Source organism: Mobula hypostoma, chromosome 26 (genome assembly GCF_963921235.1).
Source record: "Mobula hypostoma chromosome 26, sMobHyp1.1, whole genome shotgun sequence".
Classification (NCBI taxonomy): Eukaryota; Metazoa; Chordata; class Chondrichthyes; order Myliobatiformes; family Myliobatidae; genus Mobula; species Mobula hypostoma.
Genome location: NC_086122.1, coordinates 31,881,476 through 31,905,038, shown reverse-complemented (window position 1 = coordinate 31,905,038; position 23,563 = coordinate 31,881,476). Strand labels below are relative to the sequence as shown.

The 23,563-nt window shown below is 42.8% G+C and overlaps 1 protein-coding gene across 2 annotated transcripts in view; it reads left to right on the top strand.

Moving 5' to 3' along the window:
* Nucleotides 1-4,057: 4,057 nt before the first annotated feature.
* Nucleotides 4,058-23,563, top strand: part of col8a2 (collagen, type VIII, alpha 2) — a 224,404-nt gene continuing 204,898 nt past the window's right edge. Inside the window, exon 1 of one of the 2 annotated variants that reach the window (XM_063033645.1) lies at nt 4,058-4,349. In XM_063033645.1, the coding sequence (XP_062889715.1) occupies nt 4,326-4,349 (24 nt within the window). In that variant the 5' untranslated portion in view covers nt 4,058-4,325. Of the gene's footprint in view, nt 4,350-11,333; nt 11,340-23,563 lie in introns of those variants that run through there. The other variant, XM_063033649.1, reaches the window with a different exon arrangement.

Here is a 23,563-nt window from a genome sequence, read left to right as displayed (position 1 = left end):
TTGGATGTAACATAATTCCTCTCATCCAAGATGAGAAGATAAAAAAAGTGAAAAAATTTTAGACTGATGACACATGATTGTTAAATAAAGAGACCTAATAAGTCAGGTTATAAAGGATTAGAAGATTTAACTCAACTTCATGTATTGGAATGAATAGAATTCCGATACGTTGACAATTGTTGCACAAAATGTTTTCAGCAATTAATTGGATTTACAGGGTGAACGGTGAAAAGTTTACGGGGAACATGAGGGGAAACTTCTCCACTCAGAGGGCCGCGGGAGTGGAAAGGAGTTGCCAGAGCATGTGAGCTCGATTTCAACGTTTAAGCACCGATTGGATAGATACATGGATGGAAGGGATTTGGAGGGCTATGGTGCCGGTGCCCGTCGATGGAAGTAGGCAGTTTAAATGGTTTTGGCATGGAGTAGATGGGCTGAAGGTCCTGTTTCAGAGCTGTACTTTTCTATGACTCGAAGACTCTATGACTCCAATTGGTTTATTGATCATTACAGAATGTCTTTCTGATGCTTCCTTCTCCCTTCCCTTTTCCCAACCATGATTCCCCTCTCCCTGCCCCCTTCCCACTTTCAGTCCACACTAGAGACACACATCAGAATCAGGTTTATCATCAGCAGCAATACAGTGCAATACATAAAATTACTACAGTACTGTGCAAATGTCTTAGACACTCTAGCTGTATATACTGTAAGTGCCTAAGACTTTTGCAGAGTACTGTGCATTGAAGATTCACTCATCTAATCCTTTGCTCACTGCTATTTAAGTATTAGCTGCCTATTAATACAAGTATGATACAGTCTCATTTATTGAGCCACATAGTTAATAATCAATAATGAAAAATCGAAGCCAATTAGTTTATCAGACACAAAAGGGAGTGGCAGACATGACCATCCCTCCAGTTTGCTCCTTTGTTGTTCTTCCAATAGTTACAGTCACATGCAAAAGTCCTAGGCACATATACATAGCTAGGGTGCCTAAGACTTTTGCACAGTACTGTCATAATTTTATGTATTTCACTGTTCTGCTACCGGAGGGAAAAAAAAACCAAACTTCATGATGTATGGTAAACCTGAATCTGATATGGGTCTCTATTGTGGACTGAGAGTGGGAAGGGGGCAGGGAGAGGGGAATCATGTCTGGGAGAAGGGGAAGGGAGAGGGGAAGGAGTGGGAAGCACCAGAGAGACATTCTGTAATGATCAATAAACTAATTATTTGGAATCAAATGACTTTGCCTGGTGTCTCAGAGGTAGGTGTGTCTGTACCCACGCCACTCCTGCCCTGGCACTCCTCTGCCACTTGTCCCACACCCCCTCCCATTGCATTCCACCCTCACCAATACAGAAGACAGAGAGGAGCTTCCATAGAGATATACAAAATTATGAGAGTTATAGACAGGGTAAGTGCAAGCATGTTTTTTCTACTGGAGTTGGGTGGGGCTACAACTAGAGGTCATGGGTTAAGGGTGAAAGATGAAGTTTAAGGGGAACATGAGGAGAAAGTTCTTCACTCAGAGGGTCATGAGAGTGTGGAACGAGCTGCCAGCACAAGTGGTGCATGTGAGCTCGATTTTAATGTTTAAGAGAAGTTTGGATAGGTACACGGATGGTAGGGGTAAGGCGGACTATGGTCCCAGTGCAAGTCGATGGGAGTACCGTTTAAATGGTTCGGTACAGACTAGATGGGCTGAAGGGCCTGTTTCTTTGCTGTACTTTTCTATGACTCTATAATACAGTAAAAATGAAAAAAGAAACACAATACAAATAAGAGGAATCCATTTACAATAATGGTTATTTGCATAGATGGTATGTACATAAATTGGTAATAGGTGAGGTGTAGGTAGTGGTAGTGGGGGCTGGTGGGGTGGGTTAATGGGTGGCGGTGTTGATCAGCCTGGCGGCTTGGGGGAAGCAACCGCTTGACAGTTTGGGTGAAGTTGTCGAAGTTTCAGTAATAGCTTGGGGTAAATTTTTTAAAAGGACAAATGGGGTGCTGTAAAATTCCAGATACATACTGTACATTAGGTACAATAGAAATCAAAAAAGCTAATGGGATGGTTGTGTATGTAACTCAAAGACCATGACGTTAGCTGGAAGAGTTATACTAAGCTATACAAATCTGTGGTTAGACTAGATCCAGAGAGCTGTGTGCATCTCTAAACACCATACCCCAGTAAAAACACATTAATCTTGTTGGATGGAGTTGACTACTGACTGACTTTAATTTTCTCAGGGTGGAAATGACTAATACAAGGGGCCATAACTTCAAGGTGTTGGGAGGAAAGTATGGGGGGATGGTAGAGTGTTTTTTGACACATGGAACGCGCTGCCAGAGGAGGTTGTGGAAGCAGATCCACTGGGCGATTTAATCGGGACTCTTAACTAGGCCCATGATGAAAGAGAAATAGAGGGCTTTGTGGGAGGGAAGGGTTAGATTGATCTTGGAGTAGGTGAAAGGGTTAGCACAACATTGTGGGCTGAAGGGCCTGTACTGTGCTGTACTGCTTTATGCAATGAAATGAGTTTCTGACAACACAATGAACATTTTAAATTTTGTTGAGTGTCCAATTCATGAAAATAGCCACTGAAAATTAAGCAAACCAGTGAAATCAGGGTACAGACTCAGGTTCTGGTTTCTTTAGAATATAAGTAGTTTAAAATATTTACTTATATACTTATAATTAAGTAATTATAATTATAAGTATATAAGTAAAAGGGGCCATATGATAGTGTAGCGGCTAGCGCATTGCTTTACAGTACCAGCAACTCAGATTGAGGTCCTGCCTCTGCCTGTAAGGAGTTTGTACGTTCTCCCCGTGACCGTGTGGGTTTCCTCCGGGTGCTCTGGTTTCCTCCCACAGTGCAAAGACCTACCAGTTGGTAGGTTAATTGGTCATTGTAAATTGTCCCATGATTAGGCTAGGGTTAAATCAGGGGATTGCTGGGCGGCCGGGCTCCACACTGCATCTCAGTAAGTTAAGAAGAAATAATTATTTAATTATAATTTATTTATTATTATGTTCCAGTGGTTGAAGGTTCATCTTAGGTCATGGAGCTTCCCGAAGGCCCACAGATGTTGGAAACTCCCAGTGGGAAATAATCAGAGTGGGATGCACGAATGTGAAGACCTGACAATCAGAAAAGTCATGAATGGTGAAACAGGCAAGTGTTGTGGCAATATCTGAGGGCAAAGCCTACCTCTGCCTGACTATTTTCAAACTTTGTGCAAGAGATCCCAGAAGCTCAAATTGCATGGAAGGTTATTTACATTTTTTTTAAAAAATCCTCATTTTCCTGCCATGCTGATGGTAGAGAATTGTGTGGAGAGGGAACAGCAAATCCAAGTGGAAATTCCAGGTCTTGTTGTTTATGTAGTGTTAAGTGAAAACACTGAAAGTTGCCTGGTGTAAATATGTCAGCTGATGCCGCTGGTAATGGGCAATAAGCACTGAATACATAATGAGCTTCATGTGCATGGAGCTGAACTAGACACTAATCACAAAAAGCTTTAGAAGTTCCACGTGTTGTTGGCCATGCCGTTCTACTGGGATATATAGGACATCTGTTTCTGCTTCATGAGGATGATCCATATTTAAGTTATAATATTTCAGTCTTTGCAGTCAAAACTCTGTTTTGTTCTATTTGAACAAGCACATTCTAAGTTCTTATTTTCCCTGCTTCATAATATTTCCCCAATTATTCACCTTCTGAGCTGGCATGCAAATTCATCTGTTGATTTATCGATTAATGAGCAGAAACAGAATTTTCGGTTTGGTGTGGAAAGATTAAAAAAAAGGAATGGTAGAAGTAAAAGGCTGCGAGTGCTTTTGCCATCTGTATGATCAGAATGACAAATATTTATGAAATCCATAAATGAAAATTGTTTTCTTAAATAGTCCTCAACAATTCTTTCCCCTCCCCCAACCCTATGAACACGATCCTTTGTATCGGAGAACCTGAGAAACAATTCTCAGCTGGAACACGTTCAAAAACAACCAAAGCTGATCTCAGCCTAGCCCGTTAAACAGCTTGTGAAGTAGTCCACTCTCTCTCACTTACTCACACACACACACACACTCATAAACACTCACACATGCATGCCTCTTTCGCAGTTGGCTGTCAAGGTGACTTTCTCTCTCTCTCTCTTTCTCTCTATCTCTCTCTCTCTCTCCCCCTCTCTGTTGTGAAGCTTGAAGTTGCAAACTGCAAAGGAGAAAAGTTCTCTTGCTCTTCATAAAGACGTGTACAGACGAGCATCCAGAAGAAATTCCACTATCACATCGAGAAAACTTACCCTTTCATTTCTAAATGAGATCCAGCCAACTTGCAAAGGTAGGAAACTTCAGTCTCCATTTCTTCATTTTGTCTGTATATGAATTCCATGCTATGCATATTAAGCTGAGGAAACTGCTCTATTTATTCAGAAGGAAAATAGTTTAAGCTTGGATGGTAAGGCATAACCAAATAGAAATGGATCAAACAAATTGTTTTGTGACTATTTGCTATTTAGAAAAAAAGGGTTCAATAAATTAAAAGAAAATTAACTACTCATTTTTTAAATAAGCATAAAACTTCTTATTATTACAGCTAAAGATGCCAACAGGTTTTAGTCCTATTAATTAAGGTACTGTGTGAAACTAAAATAAGAAGCTATTAAAAAAACTCTTTCAATGACAGTGGACGTGACATATGAACAAAGAATTCTCTGTGTGGTTCCAGGCAACAGAATGTAATATGGAATATTATTTTCTTGCTATTCTTAAATTAAGTATGTGCTGTAGTCGTTACAAAGCTAGACATTGATCATAATGATGAATGAGTTAATTCTTTAGTGTTAGATTGTGGCCCTGAATGTGTGCCAAAATTCAGACGACTTTTAAAGGAGTCCCTGTCATTTATCCCCAATGGATGTTGTGCCACATTTTTAAGTGAGTGAAGTCCTGAGTTATGTTGATCACACAGCTGAGGCAAATAAACCAAGGAGTGCATTATCTGATCATTACTGCTTTGGTGTGTTTCAGCTGGCAGCTGCACTGAACTGCATTGGCAGTGAGTTGCCTTGGGACATCCTGAGATTGTGGAAAGTGTTAGTTAGATGTGAGATTGAGATGCGAGGTTTCTCTTTCTTTATTTTCTTCTTTGAATCACGGCACAATTATGATTTCAGGCGCAAAATAGACAAGCAAATCAGGACAACTTAAAACTGTTTGTAGCTCCACCTAATCCTTTCTCTATCTATTGCATCACTTCAAAATCTTTGCTTGACGTCTCATTAGCCTGACCCTGCCCTAGGCAGCCATTTCTTGAATTTGAACTGTATTCAGAGTTCATTTGTTTCCAGTTTGTCTGATTTTAAAAGTGATTGGTAAATGCAACTCCTGTGCTGAAATTCAAAATCAACGACAGAGTAGGTAGGGCTACTTACACCTGTTTATTGTGGGGATATAACTCTTCAAGGCTGGTCTTATTCAGACAGTGAGTCTGTGAGAATTCTTCCTCATGAATGGCTGGGAACTGCTGTACCTTCAGTCTTCAATTTTCACATTGCACTGCAGAGCAGAAGAGAAAGTTTCTTGTTCAGTGCCTTCAAATACAGTCCCTGCATTAAGAAAGGTACAACTTGTGCAGTCTGAAGGGTATAGAGTGTAGTTCCCCTATTGCTTTAAAATCCACGTGGCTAGAAATTGTAAGACACCTGTTTCAATGTGCTAACCAGATGAGAAATCTGTGGAATGGAAAGATGGCTCATGAGCGATTGGTAGATAAAAGGGTCGGGCTGATCTATTGGTGTGGTGTCATGGATTTGTAGTATAGGCACTGAGCCTGTAATATAGTCTGAAATCCATTCCCCTGACTGTGATTAATTGAGGAGGCAGATTTTAATACATTACTGTGTGTTTAATGTCACCAGTTCTGTGAATTTCTTGGCATTTGTACTCTTGTACTAAACAATAAGTATCAAATTGACTTTTGGGCTTAATCTGGTCTTTGCAAAAATGTGCCTACTTGGTCTAACTGACTACTGTTTCAGAAGTGCTGGAACACTGTGGTAATACATGGGTTACGAGTGCTTCTTGCACTTTAACAAACAGCCCTTCTCAATGCTGACTCTCTACGTTTCATTGAATATAAATTGCTGGCTGCTTTCGGAAATATTTCACAAGGTCTAGGGAAATCTATAAGGCACTGTGCATTGAGGAACTAGCTACCAGCAGTGTTATCACGTGGTGTGAGTTATTTCCAGATGCTGCAATGCAGATGTTGAATTCCTATTGTATCTCGTCATATTCCTTAAATGGAAATTAATGTGGAGTTTTGGCTTTGACATACATCAGTTATAAAATAAAGGGGTATTTCTGTGTTGTAGGTTTTATGTATGTTAATGATGAAAGTAATGGTTTCAAACAGTTTAATGTGATCTAGTACTGCAATCTGCACTAGATATCCCCGGTATGAAAACAACAAACTCATTGTATTAAGTGCAATATGTCTTTGTTATCCTCTACAATTACCGATAAGCCTGCATAAAATCGGTTTTCTTTCATAAGTAACCATCAGGCTTACTTGGGCAAAAAGTGAATTAATTCATTAAAATTCTAAAGCAAAATTGCTTGTTTTAGATGTCAGTAATGTTACAGTGAGCCAAGATACTCCCAAGCGCATTTGTTTTGAATTATGAAGGTTTTAAAGTACAGATATGTCTTGAATGTGATTGCATCAAAGGAAAGTAGGGAAAGTTTTCAGGAACAGATTGAAATTTTAAAATGACATTGTTGTTATAACTCAGTGAGCAGGATAGGGAACGCCGTTTAAACCCCATACGTAGTTTTGTTGCAAAGTACCAAAGTTTCAAAATTGATTTTTTGTCGTACAGTATTGCTGCTTTTATATTAGAAAAGAAGGAATAATCCATCTAAAATGCATTTAGAGTTTGGTTCATTTCCCACAGCTATTAATTCTAATACTAATAGTTCACTTGATTTCCCGGTATTAAGTATTCAGTTAATGCTAAAATGTTAAACGGAAAAAAATCTGGATCTACAAATGATCAAATCTATCCTTTCAATATGATTCTATTATTATAAAATTATATAGATTATGTCATGGGAAAGTACAGCACAGAAACAGGCCTTTCGGCCCATCTAGTCGATGCCGAAACATTAAAACTGCATACTCACATTGAACTGGACCATAGCCGTACCATCCATGTACCTATCCAAACTTCTCTTAAATATTAAAATTGAGCCTGCATGCACCACTTGTGCTGGCAGCTCATTCCGCACTCTCTCCAGCCTCTCTGAGTGAAGAAGTTTCCCCTCATGTTCCCCTTAAACTTCTCACCTTTCTTATCTCTAGCTGTCACCCCATTCTACCTCAGTGGAAAAAGTCTGCTTGCATTTACCCTACCTATATCCCCATAACTTTGTTTTGTGCGCTTGTTATGCGCCATGTCGTATGACATGGGCGATCATGGTCTTTCCATGACCATAATTGCTCCTGACAAAGTTTTCTTCAGAAGTAGTTTGCCATTGCCGTCTTCTGGGCAGTGTCTTTACAAGGTGGGTGACCCCGGCCATTATCAATACTCTTCAGAGATTGTCTGCCTGGCGTCAGTGGTCGCATAACCAGGACTTGTGATATGCACCAGCTGCTCGTACAACCAACCACCACCAGCTCCTATGACTTTACGTGACCCTGATCGTGAGGATAAGCAGATGCTACACCTTGCCCAAGGGTGACCTGCAGGCTAGTGGAGGGAAGAAGCAGCTTACACCTCCTTTAGTAGATACATATCTTCACCCTGCCACTGCGCTACCAATTTTGTATACTGCTACCGAAGAGGTAATTTGAATATTTAATTATTTGTTTATTCTTTGGGAAATAGGCATTATTGCCAAGGCTGTCATTTATTGTTCATCCCTCATTGCCGTTGAGAAGGTGAGCAGCTGGAAGGAGGTACATCCTGGGAATGGCTGGGTAGGGAATTGTGGGATTTAGCGATGTTGAAGGAATAGCAATATGTTTTCTATTTGGGATCAGGTCCAACTTGGAGAGGAACTGCTAGGTGATGATATTGCCGTATGCCTGAAACTTGAATTATTTGGTGGCGGCGGAAGTCTTGGGAAAGGAGATTAGTCGAATAAGGCTGCACGGTAGCATAATGGTTAGCACAATGCTTTACAGTACAGGAGCTGGATGTTGAGTTCAATGCTGACTGGCAACTTCTTGGAACACTGCTGGTGCTGAACTGTGTTGGTCTCTACTGTTCCTTTGGATTCATCAGCTGCGTAGGGAGGGGGAGCCTGTTACTTGGGCAACAGCTCACTCTCCACATTGTACTACCTTGGCTTGCGTATGACATAAACAGTTGGGACGCAACTTCCATGGTCAACCATGACCAATGGGGGGGTCCTCACCCCACCCTTCACAACACTGGCAGTGCCACAGATTTTTGAAATTGAGATACAGCATGGAACAGTCCCCGTGAGCCACTCTGCCCAGCAGCTCCCGGTTTAATCCTTGCCTAATCACGGGACAATTTACAATGACCAATTAGCCTGGACTGTGGGAGGAAACCGGAGCACCTGGAGGAAACCCACGCGGTCACAGGGAGAACGTAGCGGGTCACTGATACTGTAAGGCGTTGTGCTAACCACCACACGATCGTGCATGGTTTGAGGTGCTACATAATATGAGTAATGAATCTTGGTGGCACGGAGGGACCTTGTCCTCACGTGCTCACTTCTAGCAGTGTTGTTCTTTGATTCAGCTGCAGCAGCTCTCCGGGTCTGCTGGCGGCTGGGGGACGAAGGATATGGACTGTCTTGGGGTCAGAGCACTGTGTACGTGCATGGGTGGGGGAGAGGAACGGGGGCTTGTTTTGCTGTTGTTGCTAGTTCTGTTTCGTTCTAATCCAGGGAGCGGGAAGCGCAGAATCAAATATCGCTGTGATGATTGTACATTGTAGTATCAATTGTTTGGCGACAATAAAGTATAAAGTAATACATAATCTTGAATCTTGCATTGTGAATCTTTCCTATGAAGTCACCGCCTTTCAAATCAGGCTGGCGATGGACTGCGCGACGATACTTGCAGGCTGCCCCCAGCACGTCCTTGCATGTGCTGATTTTTGATGCAAATGACGCATTTCATGGTGTGTTTTGACAGACACATACCCTCCAAATATCCAGACCTGCCTCTCAGCATTTCTTGCACTACCTTACTTACCATTTTTTAATTTTCTATTTATGAATTATAATTTAAATTTTTAATATTTACTAATTTTTACTATTTTTAATATTTAATATTTCTAATCCAGGGAGCGGGAAGTGCAGAATCAAATATCGCTGTGATGATTGTACATTGTAGTATCAATTGTTTGGCGACAGTAAAGTATAAAGTAATACATAAACTTGAATCTTGCATTGTGAATCTTTCCTATGAAGTCACCGCCTTTCAAATCAGGCACCTGCCTCCACTCCATTCCCTGTCCCCTGGTATTTCAAAGTTCAAAATTCAGAATAAGTATATTACCAAAGTGCCTATATGTTACCTTATGCAACCCATTTTCTTGTGGGCGTACTCAGTAAATCTAGAAAACCTGATAGAATCAATGAAAGAACAACAGGACAAACAACCAATAAGCAAAAAAAGACAAACTGTACAAATTCAAAAGAAAGAAAAAGATAAGCATTAAATATCAAGAACGTGAGATGAAGAGCCCTTAAAAGTGAGTCCGTAGGCGGTGGGAACAGTTCAGTGATGGGGTGAGTGAAGTAATCCCTACACGATTACAGGGAGAATGTGCAAACTCCTTATAGACAGTGGCAGAAATGAACCCAGCTCGCTGCCACTTTAATATTGTTACACTGACTGCCACATCACTGTGACGCCCCAAAAATTCTCCCTCTGCCACCAGTTGCCAATGCCAACATATGTATGAACTGGAAACATAACCCGTACTTCATGGGATGAGTGTCAGCACAAGAGATGACAATTTATCACACACTATTACTTCAAACAAGTTGAAAATCAACCTCAGGAAAATTGTATTAAGGACTAGTCTACCATCTGACTCAACATTTTCTTTGATTATTGGTCATGATTGGGCCAAGAAATATATTGTTGAATGATTATTGCTGTTTTAGAACGGGTAATGTAAGCATGAGAAATTGCTGTTGTCTGGGGTAATGTTTCCCGTCTGAATTTTTAGGCTGGAACTGGCTGTTAAGGGGTGAGAAACAGTGGACCATTCAATTAATGGAGGGATGGCTGACTTTAATCAATCGGCTGGGTTTCCAGACCGTGCTGAATTATTTGAATTTAGTTCAGGGCTCATCTCCAACTAACCTTCCGTGCAAGAACTAGATTTAGATGCGTATTATTCTTGTGTGGTCGAGGATTTGTTGAATAATCACTTTCTATCCTGGATGCCTGTCAGCTATACTAAGGAAAAAGAGGTGATGTAGCTCTTCATGTTTAGTTTGATGACACACTTCCAAAACTCTTCCAGGATGTTTCAGACTCGAAATGTTACCTTCTTGTAAAAAAGAATATAAGGGTACTCCTTCATTAATTTAGCAGAAAACATTAACCTTGCTATTCTTGTAACTCCAAAACATTAAACTAATTGAAAGCAAAGAGACAGGAGCCTGGGTAAGCTTGTCTCAACACTGGTGAGGCCTCTCTTGGAGTGAGCTTGAGATGTTTGTGTTTCTGCAGTTCAGAAGCTACAGCAAGGTTTCCATAGAGCTCCTTCAAGAGTTAACTTGGGTATATTTCTGATGATTTAGAATGTAAAAGCAAAGATGTAATGTTGAGGCTTTATAAGATACAGGTGAAGCCTCACTTGGAGTATTGTGAGCAGATTTGGGCCTCTTATCTAGGAAAGGATGTGCTGACATTGGAGAGGGTTCATGAAAAAGATTCCAGGATTGAAACGCTTAGGAGGAGCATATGATGGCTCTGAGCCTTTACTCACTGGTATTCAGAATGAGGGGGGATGTCATTGAAACTCATTGAATATTGAGGGGCCTTGATAGAGTGGATGTGGAGAGGATGTTTCCTATGGTGGGGGAGTTTAGGACCAGAGCACACAGCCTCAGAAGAGAGGGATGTCTTTTTAGAACAGAGTTGAGGAGAAATTTCTTTAGTCAGAGAGTTGCGAATCTGTGGAATTCATTGCCACAGGCTGCTATGGACGCCAAGTCATTGGCCCTGTGGATTGGCTGATTCTAAGCTGTTCCCACTGACTGAAGCATCGCGGGAGAAGAGAACAGAACATCGGGAACAGTGCATCAGCTGATGGAGGCTGTGTACACGGTGAGTCACGCTCTCTCTCTTTCATTGGTGGGTGAGAGATTGTTGCCGATTTTTGGGTTGCAGAACTCAGAGGAAAAAAGCAGCTTGACAGACTTTTAACACCGTAAATCACAGAGTTGTTTTGTTATGTCTCGCCTCTTGCTGTGAAAAGGGACACCTCTTGTTCCCTTTATTAGGCAGAGAGACAGAGAGAGATCCTGTGGTATGGCGGTATGGTTGAATTGTTGATTGAATGACTGTTTGTTTTACTGTAGATCATAATTTTTATTGGGGCCTTTGCTATTGTTTGCTAGGTAGGTGGAGGATGCTGATGCTATTTTGTGGAAGCGGGTAGGGTGAGGGGGGGTCGTTGCTTTGTTGCTGCTTGTGTGTGGGACGGGAGAGTGGGGGGGCTTTGGAGTTCTAACATTTTTACTGTCATTCATTCTTTGGGCCACTTTGCTGTTTTAGTGGACGTCTGCAAAGAAAAAGAATTTCAGGATGTATTTTGTATTCATTTCTCTGATATTAAATGGAACTAGTGAAAAATTGGCAGAGGTTGATAAATCCTCAATTAGTCAGGGCATGAAGTACATGGGGAGAAGGCAGGAGATTGGGACTGAGAGGGAAGATGGATTAGCCATGGCAGGATGGTAGAGCAGACTCGATGGTCAAAATGGCTGATTTCTGCTCCTATATCTTATGGTCTTAATTTGTTTTACTTTAAGCGAGGCGTGTGCTTATCGTATAGTAGCATCATCATGAATGCAAATCACGTATTTTTACATATAAGCTGTAATTAAGTGTTTAAACGAACAAAAATGCTTAATCAATTAATATATTTACAATGCTCAAATATTATCAAAATATTAAATACGCAAAAATACTCAACTTCGAACTTCGGAAAATGAAAAGAGAAACAGAGTTAAGGTTTGAAGTGCTAGAACTCTTCGTCAAAACTGGGAAAGAGAGAAATGCAATTGAATTTAAAGTTGGAGAATAGATGGGGAAAGAGGTGGATGGGACAAGGGGAATGCCCATGTTCCCATTTTCAACTTATCTGCAAGGCAAACCTGGTCCTCTTTTTCAGTTCAGTGTCTGGTATGGAGAGGCCACTGCACAGGGTCAGAAAAAGGGATGCAAACTCATCCAGCTTCATCACCAGCACCAGCAGCATCTAGGGCATCTTCAAAAGACAATGCCTCAAAAAGGTGGCATCCGTCATTAAAGTCCCCCATCAGCCAGGACATGCTCCCTTCTTATTTCTACCATCAGAGAGGAGGTACAGGAGCCTGAAGACACACACTCAATGTTTTAAGAACAGCTTCTTCCCTTCTGCCATTAGGTTTCTGAATGGACATTGAACCCATGAACACTAACTCACTATCTTTTTTTCTCTTTCTGCACTGCTTATTTAATTTTGTCATCATCACCATTATGTGCCATGTCGTATAACATCATCATTATATCGTGGGCGATCACGTCTTTCCATGATCATAAATGTTCTTGGCAAAATTTTCTACAGAAGTGGCTTGCCTTCTCCTGGACAGTGTCTTTACAAGAGGGCTGATCCCAACCATTATCAATACTCTTCAGAGATTGTCTACCTGGCGTCAGAGGTTACATAACCAGGACTTGTGATATGCACCAGCTGCTCGTACAACCAACCACCACCAGCTCCTATGGCACCCTGATCGCGGGGGGGGGGGGGTGCTCAGCAGGTGTAACACCTGCCCAAGGGAAGAAGCACCTTACAGCTCCTTTGGTAGAGACGTATCTCCACCCTACCATCTATCACCCTTGAATAGACAAAGTAGACCAAACCTTCTTTCTCTCTCATTGTGCCTCATGTTAACCTCCACCCTGGCATCCCAATAATTTAATCTTTTAATATATATTTCTTATTGTAACTTTAAGGTTTCTTAATGCATTGCACGGTACTGCTGCCGCAAAACAACAAATTTCACGACATTCTGTATGTCAGTGATATTAAACCCGATTCTGATTCTAACTCCAGTTTCTCTGCAGTGTAGAACTAAGTTGTTTTTCTCCTTTCCTTGGTCTGGCATCGTTCTTCAGCCTGAAACATTAACTCAGTTTCTCTCGCCGCAGATGCTGCCTGACCTACTGTGTGTTTCCAATATGTTTTCATTTTTATATGATAGACTCATGCAACCCGGAAACAAGACCTTTGGCCCAACTAGTCAATGCCGACCAAAACTCTAAGCTAAACTAGTCTACATTTGGCTCACATCCCTCTAGGCCTTCCTTATCCATATTTCCCATTGGATTTCCAGCATGCTGCTTTGCATTTGAAAATAGCCACAACTTGATTCACATGGTAGAATATTGGCACGGTACACGTAGGCTGGAATGGTGGGCAGAGTTTCTGTTCCTGGTGTTCCCTATCTCCGTTGTGCCACACGAACATTTGCAGACCTCTATGAAAAGTCACTTTGAATTTTTAGCAGCCCAGGGGTTGTGCATCTAATTTATTGGACACTTATTTGGCATTTTCCGTATACGGTAAGTGGACCCCAACACGAAAGAAAATGATTATAGAGGTGTTTCTGATGTTTGAATAGGTCAACTATTAGCATGTATTTTCACAATTTTGGAATCATCCCACCCCACTACTCATCCACTTTGTAAACTCTCCCACAGTTACAAATTCTGTGACCTGCCATCCTGATCTATTCTGTGTATTAATTAAGTTCTGTAACCATCACTTTCAGGAGGAGACAATGGAAGGGAGGTGTTCTGAGCTTGGTTTGAATGGCAATGGAAGGGAGGTGTTCTGGATTTGGATGGCAATGGATTATTGTCCTTACGGCACTTGCCGAGAAGGAGATTGGAGAAAGTTCACTCACTCGTTAATGCGAATATCTAATCAGCCAATTATGTTGCAGCAACTCAAAGCAAAAAACCATGAGTTATGGTCAAGTGGTTCAGTTATTGTTCAAACCAAACATTGGAAGGGAGAAGAAATGTGATCTAAATGACTTTGACAGTGGAATAATTGTTGGTACCATACAGGGTGGTTTGAGTATCTCAGGAATTACTGATCATCTGGGATTTTCACACACCACATTCTCGAAAGTTTACAGAGAATGGTGTGAAAAACAAAAAAAAAATCCAGTGAGTGGCAGATCTGTGGCCTTGTTAATGAGAGAGGTCAGGGGAGAATGGCCAGACTGGTGCAAGCTGACAGGAAGCTGTCAGTAACTCAAACGTTATATTAGTGGCGTGCAGAAAATTATCACAACATGCCGAACTTTGAAGTGGACGGGCGACAGCAGCACACACTCAGTGGCCACTTTATAGGTACAGGTGCTTCCTAATAAAGTGGCCATTGAGTGCAGTTGAGGGAAACTGGGGCTGTCCTCTCACACCTCCTGACAAATGTTTCCAGAGCAGCTACCCCAGAGCAATTTTAAATGTGAATAAGCAGTGGCTTGGGGAAGGAGTTGTTTTAACTTTAAGCTTGCATGCAAGTTATGATTGGCTGAGACAAAATTGTGTCCCGGAGAGCCCTGCACAAATTTCCCTCCCTACGCCAGACAGGAAATCATAAGATGATGCAAGCCGGTTATTCTTGTCAACAGACAGCAATTCAGTTGCAGTGTTGGAAGTTGTGAGTGTGAGGGGAGAAGCTGAATGAAAGATGTCAGTTGGGAGCAAGATTTTCAACATACCCTGTTGCTCCTGGCCTCTCAAAGTCATTTGATCAACTCCTAACCCATTTTTACTGTTCCAGCCCATAACTCCCATTCCTCCTTTCATCTCCTCTGACTTGTTCCATGCAGAAACCAGCTGATTTTCCACTGCTTCTAACCAGCAAACTAAGTACCTGATTGGAGTCTGCAGGTTGCACATGAAAGGCGGTCAAGGTGCTAGTCTGTGGTCTCGGGTATGGTGCTTACAGAGACATGTCCATTTGGGGCTGTTATTACAATTTCCCTTGTTCTCCAATCAGGAAAACAAATTGCACCAAGAAGCCCATTGTAGACAGATAGTAAACCTCAGGAACCCAGGGGCTCTGGGTGTACCTGACGTGAAAATGCCAACATCTCAACAAACCAATCAGCTAAAGACTGAGCGATGAACGATGGGCATTGATAGACTCTCTTATAGCTAAGATCATGTTAGGATTATTATAGACCTTTCCTGTAAATTAAAAGCAGCCACTGTTAGAGAGTAAAAGTGAGGTTTATTTGCCCATCTTTATAGGTCCCAACACTAATTTACAAGGAGTCCAATGTAGATTCCACACTTGCTCAGAAATTCTAATGGACTGGTCTGGATGCAGTCAATAAATGGGCATTCAATTCATGGAGCTACCACATCGTACTTCAGCTGCAGCTAAAGCCAAAGATTATCACTGATCCTCCTGTCCCAAGACCAGGCCTGGCAGTTCAGCCACAGGCTCAGGCAGAGCGGTGGTTCACTGGCGTGTGGTTGGGAGCAGAGGCCTGCATATGTCTATTTTGGCGGAGGGATTCAGAACTTCCTGCAATGTGCCCCTGACATGAAGGTCCCTGTCAGGCTTTCCAAGTGGTGCAAAATGACTCAGAAATTATAGCTCTTCTGTTTCATCTCTGAAATAAATTATTTTCATTGTGCGAATACTATGACCTCTAAATTCACAAAAAAATATTTTGAAAGATGGATTTTGCAAAATGTTGTAAACCACCAGTTGATACCGCAAGATAACTGATACCCATTAGTCAGTGTGATCATGCTGCCAGATCCGCCGGGAAAATAATTAACACTACCATTCTAAAGAAGTCAAAATGGCTCAAAGTGGTTTCTTGGTGCTGACCCAAACCTCACACAGCATATCCCTGCCAACCAGCCAGTTACTCTACATCAGCAAACACAAAACCCCGGAGAAACTCAGCAGGTCAGGCAGCATCTAGGAAAATGAATAAACAGTCGATGTTTTGAGCTGAGAACCTTCTTCAGGACTGGTAAAGAAGGGAGAAGATACCAGAATAAAAAGGGGGTGGGGGAAGGGGAAGGAGGATAGCTAGAAGATGATAGGTGAAGGCAAGTGTGTGGGAAAGGTAAACGGCTGGAGAGGATGGAATCTGATAGAAGAGGAGAGTGGATCATAGGAAAAAGGGAATGAGGAGGGGACCCAGGGGAGGATGAAAGGCACTTGAGAAGGGGTAAGAGGCCAGAGAATGATACAGAAGAAGAGAGGAGGAGGAGGGATTTTTTACTTTGCATGTAGCACTGCATTTTCATTTGGTTGGGAGAATGGCTGACAAATCGGAGCTGTGTTGACCCCTGCATTGAAACCATCTGGAAAACCCAAATAAAGAATATCTGCAAAAGGCAAGCCCAAAACCATCACAATTTGGGACTTTCAAAATGCTCAAAGCCATTTTAAAATATCCAAACTAATTCTGCTCCCAGAATGCAGGCAGCCGCACGGCCCCTGATCTCAGAAGCTCTGTGTGGCTGCATTAATATTTCAAAAAGTTAAGGTAGTTTGTCATACATAACTTCTTTATTCGAGACTTTGCCAAGCTGAGACTTAATAAAATTATTTGTAGTCAAAACAGTTGTACAAGTTGGAAGCTTTTAAAATGCATGAGCAACCACCTGCTAGAAGTTGCACTGGAGTTCTTACAGAGAAGTTTTACAAGTTCAACATCCTTGCTTGGAGAAGTGAAAAATTTCTTGCAGCTGAGAAACCGAATCAAATCACACCCCTACAATCACTTCCCTGAACAAACAATAGAAGCATGTGGAAAAATTCATTCCTCACTTGTGTTCCTGCCCTTTCATTTCCAAAGGAAGTTCACACCAGTGCTACTGCCCTCTGGTTTCCAAGAATTTCTATACTGCAGAAAATTTGAAAGATTAAATTGAGAGTTGTCACTATGAACTACTCAACTATGACAATATTTTACAGTCATTCATATCAATAAACAACGCTAAGATTACCCTCTAACTTTCCTTTCCTCAAACTCATAGGAATCTCATAGTTATCCATGTACTTCAACACTTTTTTTTCTGAAGTTTGTGATTTATGATCAGTCCATATTTCTTCTGAGTTTCGATGCATTCATATTGACCGTTCTATTAAAGGTTGCAAGGGTGTTACATCGATCTCAGTCATCAGCAAAGCCATGGAAGATGTTGTTACAATGCTAATGAGAGCCATAGCCAAAGTCAAGTTCATTGTCATATATATGGGAAGTGGAAAGCTTACTTGTGGCAGTATCACAGGCACATAGCATCGTATAAGGAACTTGCACAAGGAAAGTATAAATTACACAGATTTTTAAAGTAAGAAAACAGAATTGGAATAAAAGAAACACAAAGTCCATTTTGGTGCAAAGTGGTCATTGAGTTGCTAAACTGTAGGGATTTGAGTTTTTCCATTTGGTTGAAGGGAAGTCCGATAGCTGCTCTTGAACTTGGTGGTTTAGGTCTTCAAGCATCTCTACCTCCTGCCGGATGGTAACTGTGGAAAGATGCATTGGACCTGGTGGTGGGTATCTTGGGTGATAGAGGTCACCTCCTGTAGATACCACCAATAACAGAGAGGAATGTGCCTGTGATTCCACTCGGAGAGGCAAGTCATGAGTGGACAGCCAGACCTGTTGCCCAGGCTGTAAAGTGGGTCCCTGTCTTCTCCTTCAGTTTGCCTTAGCTTCCGCCTTATGGATCAAGGACAGTAAAATCTCTCTTGCCTTACTCCGTTTCTGCTTGCAGCATTGGTTGAGATCTTCGCCGCAGGCACCCCAACCTCGGCCTCCTGTTCCGGAAAGAGAGGGTGAGGATAACCAATCTGGCACTCAGTGACATCCCATGCGCCGAATGCTGTAAGGGGGTTGTGGATGACCTCTGCCCACATCAAATGGTCACACCACTCATCAGGTCATTCTGAGGCCAGGCATCTTAAAGTACGTTCTTAATTTTGGTTGGTCCACTCTGTTTGGCTGTTGGACTGCGGGTAAATCCCAGAGGAAAGGTGTGCTATTGCCCTTATCAGCTTACAGAGTGCCCTCCAGAAATGTGTTGTGAATTGTGGACCACGATCTGAGACCACGTCCACTGGGAATCCATGGTTCCTGAAGACCTGGTCCAGGACAATTTAGGCCATCTCCAATGTAGATGGTAGCTTCTCCAAGGCATTGAACTTTCTGGTTGACAATTACCATGATGACCGCCTTCCCCTTGGATGGCGGAAGATCCGTGACAAAGTTCATGGAGTTGTATGCCCATGGTCTTTCCAGAACAGGTAGCGGGTGGAATAACTCTTGAGGTTGGGAACGGGGCTGCTTGTTGCCTGCATGTACTGCCGAACTTCCTTCGTCATTCCGGGCCAACAAAACCTCCTCTTGATAAACTCGAGGGTCCTGGCAATCCCTGGGTGAGAGGTCATTCTCGATGAATATCCCCGTTGGAGTATCTGGGACTGGATGAACTTGGGATGAACAGATGACCCAGAGGATCTTTCTTAGGAATCTCCACTTCTGCTTGGGTCTTGCGAACAAGAGGGTCAATTTCCTCAATGAATTGGCACTACCACGCTGGCTTGGGGAAAAATGGTGGTAGGCTTCTCCTCTTGTTCCAGTTCATCAAACTGACAGGACAGGTCTGGCTTCTGGTTCTTTGACTCAGGTCACTAGGTCAGGGTGAAATCAAAGTGGTTAAAGAATAGAGACCACCCGGCCTGTATGGATTTCAGCCTCTTGGCCTCCTGAATATAAGCCAGGTTCTTGTAGTCAGCCCAAATGATAAAAGGATTCTTTGCCCCCTCTAACCAGTGGCGCCATTCCTCCAAAGCTCCCGATTCCCTATGTCATAGTTATTCTCTGCAGGGGATAGCCGTCTGGAGAAGAACGCAAACGGGTGCGGTTTACCATCTGAAGGTGATTGTTGAGACAAGACAGCACCAACTCCATTGTCTGAGGCGTCCAACTACACAATGAAGGGACTCCTCACGTCGGGACAAAGAAAGATGGTAGCTGTTGTGAACCGCTGTCTAAGCTCTGCAAAAGCAGCCTCCACGTCAGTAGATCAGACAAAAGGGCCCATGGAATTCTCAGTTAGCACAGTCAGCGGAGCTGCCACCGAGCTGAAGTTCCTGATGAACTTCCAGTAGAAGTTTTCAAACCTCAGGAATCGTTGGACCCCTCGGTTAACGATAAGGTTTCATGGATTAAAATGGTCAGGAACCACTGCTAGAAGTGGGTGGTTGATGGTGGGTTTGGACTCAGTGGTCTGAAGGATCCTTTGCATGTTTATTTATTTTTAAATTTATTTTGAGATACGTTACAATGACAGGCCCGTCTGGCTCCCCCTGCCCAATTACACCAATGTGACCAATTAACCTACAAACCAAGTCTTAGGAATGTGGGGGGAAACCATCATGGTCATGAGGAGAACGTACAGTCTCCTTACTTCCAGCAGCGGAATTTAAGCTGAGTTGCCTGCCACCCCGTGCATGTTGTGCCTCCCTATGGCTCTACCAGCCACCTAAATTCAGACAGAATGCTCCTTGATCATCTTGATGGGTGTTATTCCAACTGAAGTAATGGGTTGCCACCCTCCAGTCCGAGGCATCTTGCATTAACAATATGCAATCCACTGCCTTGACATGAACAGCAAAATGAATAGCAGCAACTTGCAAGATCTCCAGCACTACCACCGAGAAGGTCCAGGGAAGAAAGGAGATGGAAACATCACCCCTCTCTGGGTCAATCAGTATCCTGATTTGGAAATATATTGTCATTTATTTACCATTGCTTGGTCAAAATTTTGCCACCCAACATCACCTGAGAGTAACTTAGACCATGACATAGAAACAAAGTTAGGCTATTTATCCCATCGAGCTTGATCATCAATCAATCATGGCTGATTTATATTAGATTATTAGATTATGATGACACACAGTCCTCTTTTATTGTCATTTAGTAATGCATGCATTAAGAAATGATACAATTTGTTCCTCCAGAATGATATCACAGAAACACAAGACAAACCAAGACTTAAAAAAACTGACAAAAACCACATAATTATAACATATAGTTACAACAGTGCAAAGCAATACCATAATTTGATAGAAGAACAGACCAAGGGCACGGTAAAAGAAGTCTCAAACTCTCTCGAAAGTCCTATCATCTCACGCAGATGGTTGAAGGAAGAAAAATCTTCCTGCCATGAGCTTTCAGCACCACAAACTTGCCAATGAAGCATCCTGGAAGCACCCGACCACAGTCTGACTCTGAGTCCATCCGAAAACTCCGAGCCTCCGACCAGCTCTCCGGCACCGAGCACCGAGCACCATCTCTGCCGAGCGCTTCGACCCTGGCCCCGGCAACAGGCAATAGGCAAAGCCGAGGATTTGGGGCCTTCCCCTCCGGAGATTCTCGATCGCACAGTAGCAGCGGCAGCGAAGCGGGCATTTCAGAAGTTTCACCAGATGTTCCTCCGTGCTCTCATGTCTGCCTCCATCAAATCAGGATTGTGCACGGCATCCTACTTCACAAATACGATATCAATTTGGAGTGGCCCCGCGCACTGTGTCGCGCCACCATCTTCTCCTCCCCTCCCCCATACCCCATTCTGCATTCACCCCTTAAATTTGATGCCCATATTAATGAAGGACCTACCAAACTCCACTCTAAATGCACCCAAAGACTTCTTCCACAACAGATTCCACAATGATGAGGCTGAGTACAGGGCTATGGTAGGAAACTTTGTCACATGGTGTGAGCAGAATTATCTGCAGCTTAATGTGGAAAAAGACTAAGGAGCTGGTGGTAGACCTGAGGAGAGCTAAGGCACCGGTGACCCCTGTTTCCATCCAGGGGGTCAGTGTGGACATGGTGGAGGATTACAAATACCTGGGGATACGAATTGACAATAAACTGGACTGGTCAAAGAACACTGAGGCTGTCTACAAGAAGGGTCAGAGCCGTCTCTATTTCCTGAGGAGACTGAGGTCCTTTAACATCTGCCGGACGATGCTGAGGATGTTCTACGAGTCTGTGGTGGCCAGTGCTACCATGTTTGCTGTTGTGTGCTGGGGCAGCAGGCTGAGGGTAGCAGACACCAACAGAATCAACAAACTCATTCGTAAGGCCAGTGATGTTGTGGGGATGGAACTGGACTCTCTGACGGTGGTGTCTGAAAAGAGGATGCTGTCCAAGTTGCATGCTACCTTGGACAATGTCTCCCATCCACTACATAATGTACTGGTTGGGCACAGGAGTACATTCAGCCAGAGACTCATTCCACCGAGGTGCAACACAGAGCGTCATAGGAAGTCATTCCTGCCTGTGGCCATCAAACTTTACAACTCCTCCCTTGGAGGGTCAGACACCCTGAGCCAATAGGCTGGTCCTGGACTTATTTCCTGGCATAATTACATATTACTATTTAACTATTATGGTTTTATTACTATTTAATTATTTATGGTGCAAACTGGAACGAAAACCAATTTCCCTCAGGATCAATAAAGTATGACTATGACTATGAATTCACTGCCCTCTGGCAATGTAAATTCCTCCTCATCTTTGTTCTGAAGGGATACCCTTCTATTCTGAGGCTGTGCCTTCAGGTCTCAGACTCTCCCACTGTTAGAAGCATCCTCTCCACACCCACGCCTTTCAATATTCGGTAGCTTCAGTACCAGGAGACTCAGGAGGCCGTTTGTCACCTAGAGCAGTTTAGAGTAGGTATTACAAATAGGGCTTGCCAGGAATTCCCATGCCCCATTAACTTTGAACAAAAGACAACTGTTTCTCAGGGAGTAATTAGACAGAAGCATTTAACTTATCAACAAGGAGTGATAGAAACAAAAAATGCAGAAGCAGTTCATTTCCAGCCACATTCTCCTCACTACTGTGAATAGACACCTGGGTGGCATAGTAATTTAAAATCTATTAAATTAAGTGGTCGGGATATAATCCATAATTTGAGTCTAACTTTGACTGGGCACTCACTCTTGGCATGCACATATCCACTCCACAAAACCTCATGCCAAACTATAAGCACCAAGTCAAACTCACTTCTGATCTTTCCACATCACTTACTGTGTCCATCTGACAGACGTTCTCTGTAAGTAACCAGACTTCTTAGCTATTTCTGCTGCAGAAACTGAAATACTGTTTTGACATTAGCTTTCATTTGCCAAGGATGATGTACTTTTTTTTAAGCGTGCCACACCAGGCAGTCAGCCACTCTCGTCTGGCGCGTGGTGCCAGGATTGGTCTCCTTTCGGATTAACCGGGTCACGATATGAACGTTCCTGACTCGACCCTTTTTTTCTACGAGGCCGAGTGGCTAGCTCGACGCTCAACCCCCCACGGATGGAAAACGTGCTCGGGGGGTGGCCCGACTTGGATTCGAACCCGGGAGCCTTCGCTCCAGAGTCTGGCGCTGATGCCATTGCACCACACAGAAAAAAAAAATCAGACCTCTGAGTCCCAGTGAATGTTATTGTGAAATATTAATTTGTTGAGTACATCTGCTTCAGATTTCCAACAACCACTGTATTGATTTTATTTCCATTTGCAGACAACAGCCATTTGTGTTGCTGGCAATTTGAACTTTGAACTTTGAGATACAGCATGGAATAGGGCCGGAAAGCACATTGCCTAGCAACCCCAAACTAACCCTAGCCTAATCACGGAACAATCTACAGTGACCAATTAACCTACTAACTGATAGGTTTTGGACGATGTGAGGACACCGACGGTCCCAGGGAATATTCATGTTCTCACGGGGAGGACGTACAAACTCTTTACATGCAGTGGTGGAAATTAAATTTGGGTCATTGATAGGGTAAAGCATTGTGTTAACCACTACCATGCGTCCCTAACCTCAGGGGTGTGTGCTTAGCCCACTGCTCTACTCTCTCTATACCCATGACTGTGTGGCTAGGCATAGCTCAAATACCATCTACAAATTTGCTGATGATACAACCATTGTTGGTCGAATCTCAGGTGGTGACGAGAGGGCGTACAAGAGTGAGACACGCCAACTAGTGGAGTGGTGTCACAGCAACAACCTGGCACTCAATGTCAGTAAGACGAAAGAGCAGATTGTGGACTTCAGGAAGGGTAAGACGAAGGAATACATACCAATCCTCATAGGGGATCAGATGTGGAGAGGGTGAGCAGTTTCAAGTTCCTGGGTGTCAAGATCTTTGAGGATATAATCTGGTCCTAACATATCAATGCAGTTATAAAGAAAGCAACTATACTTCATTAGGAATT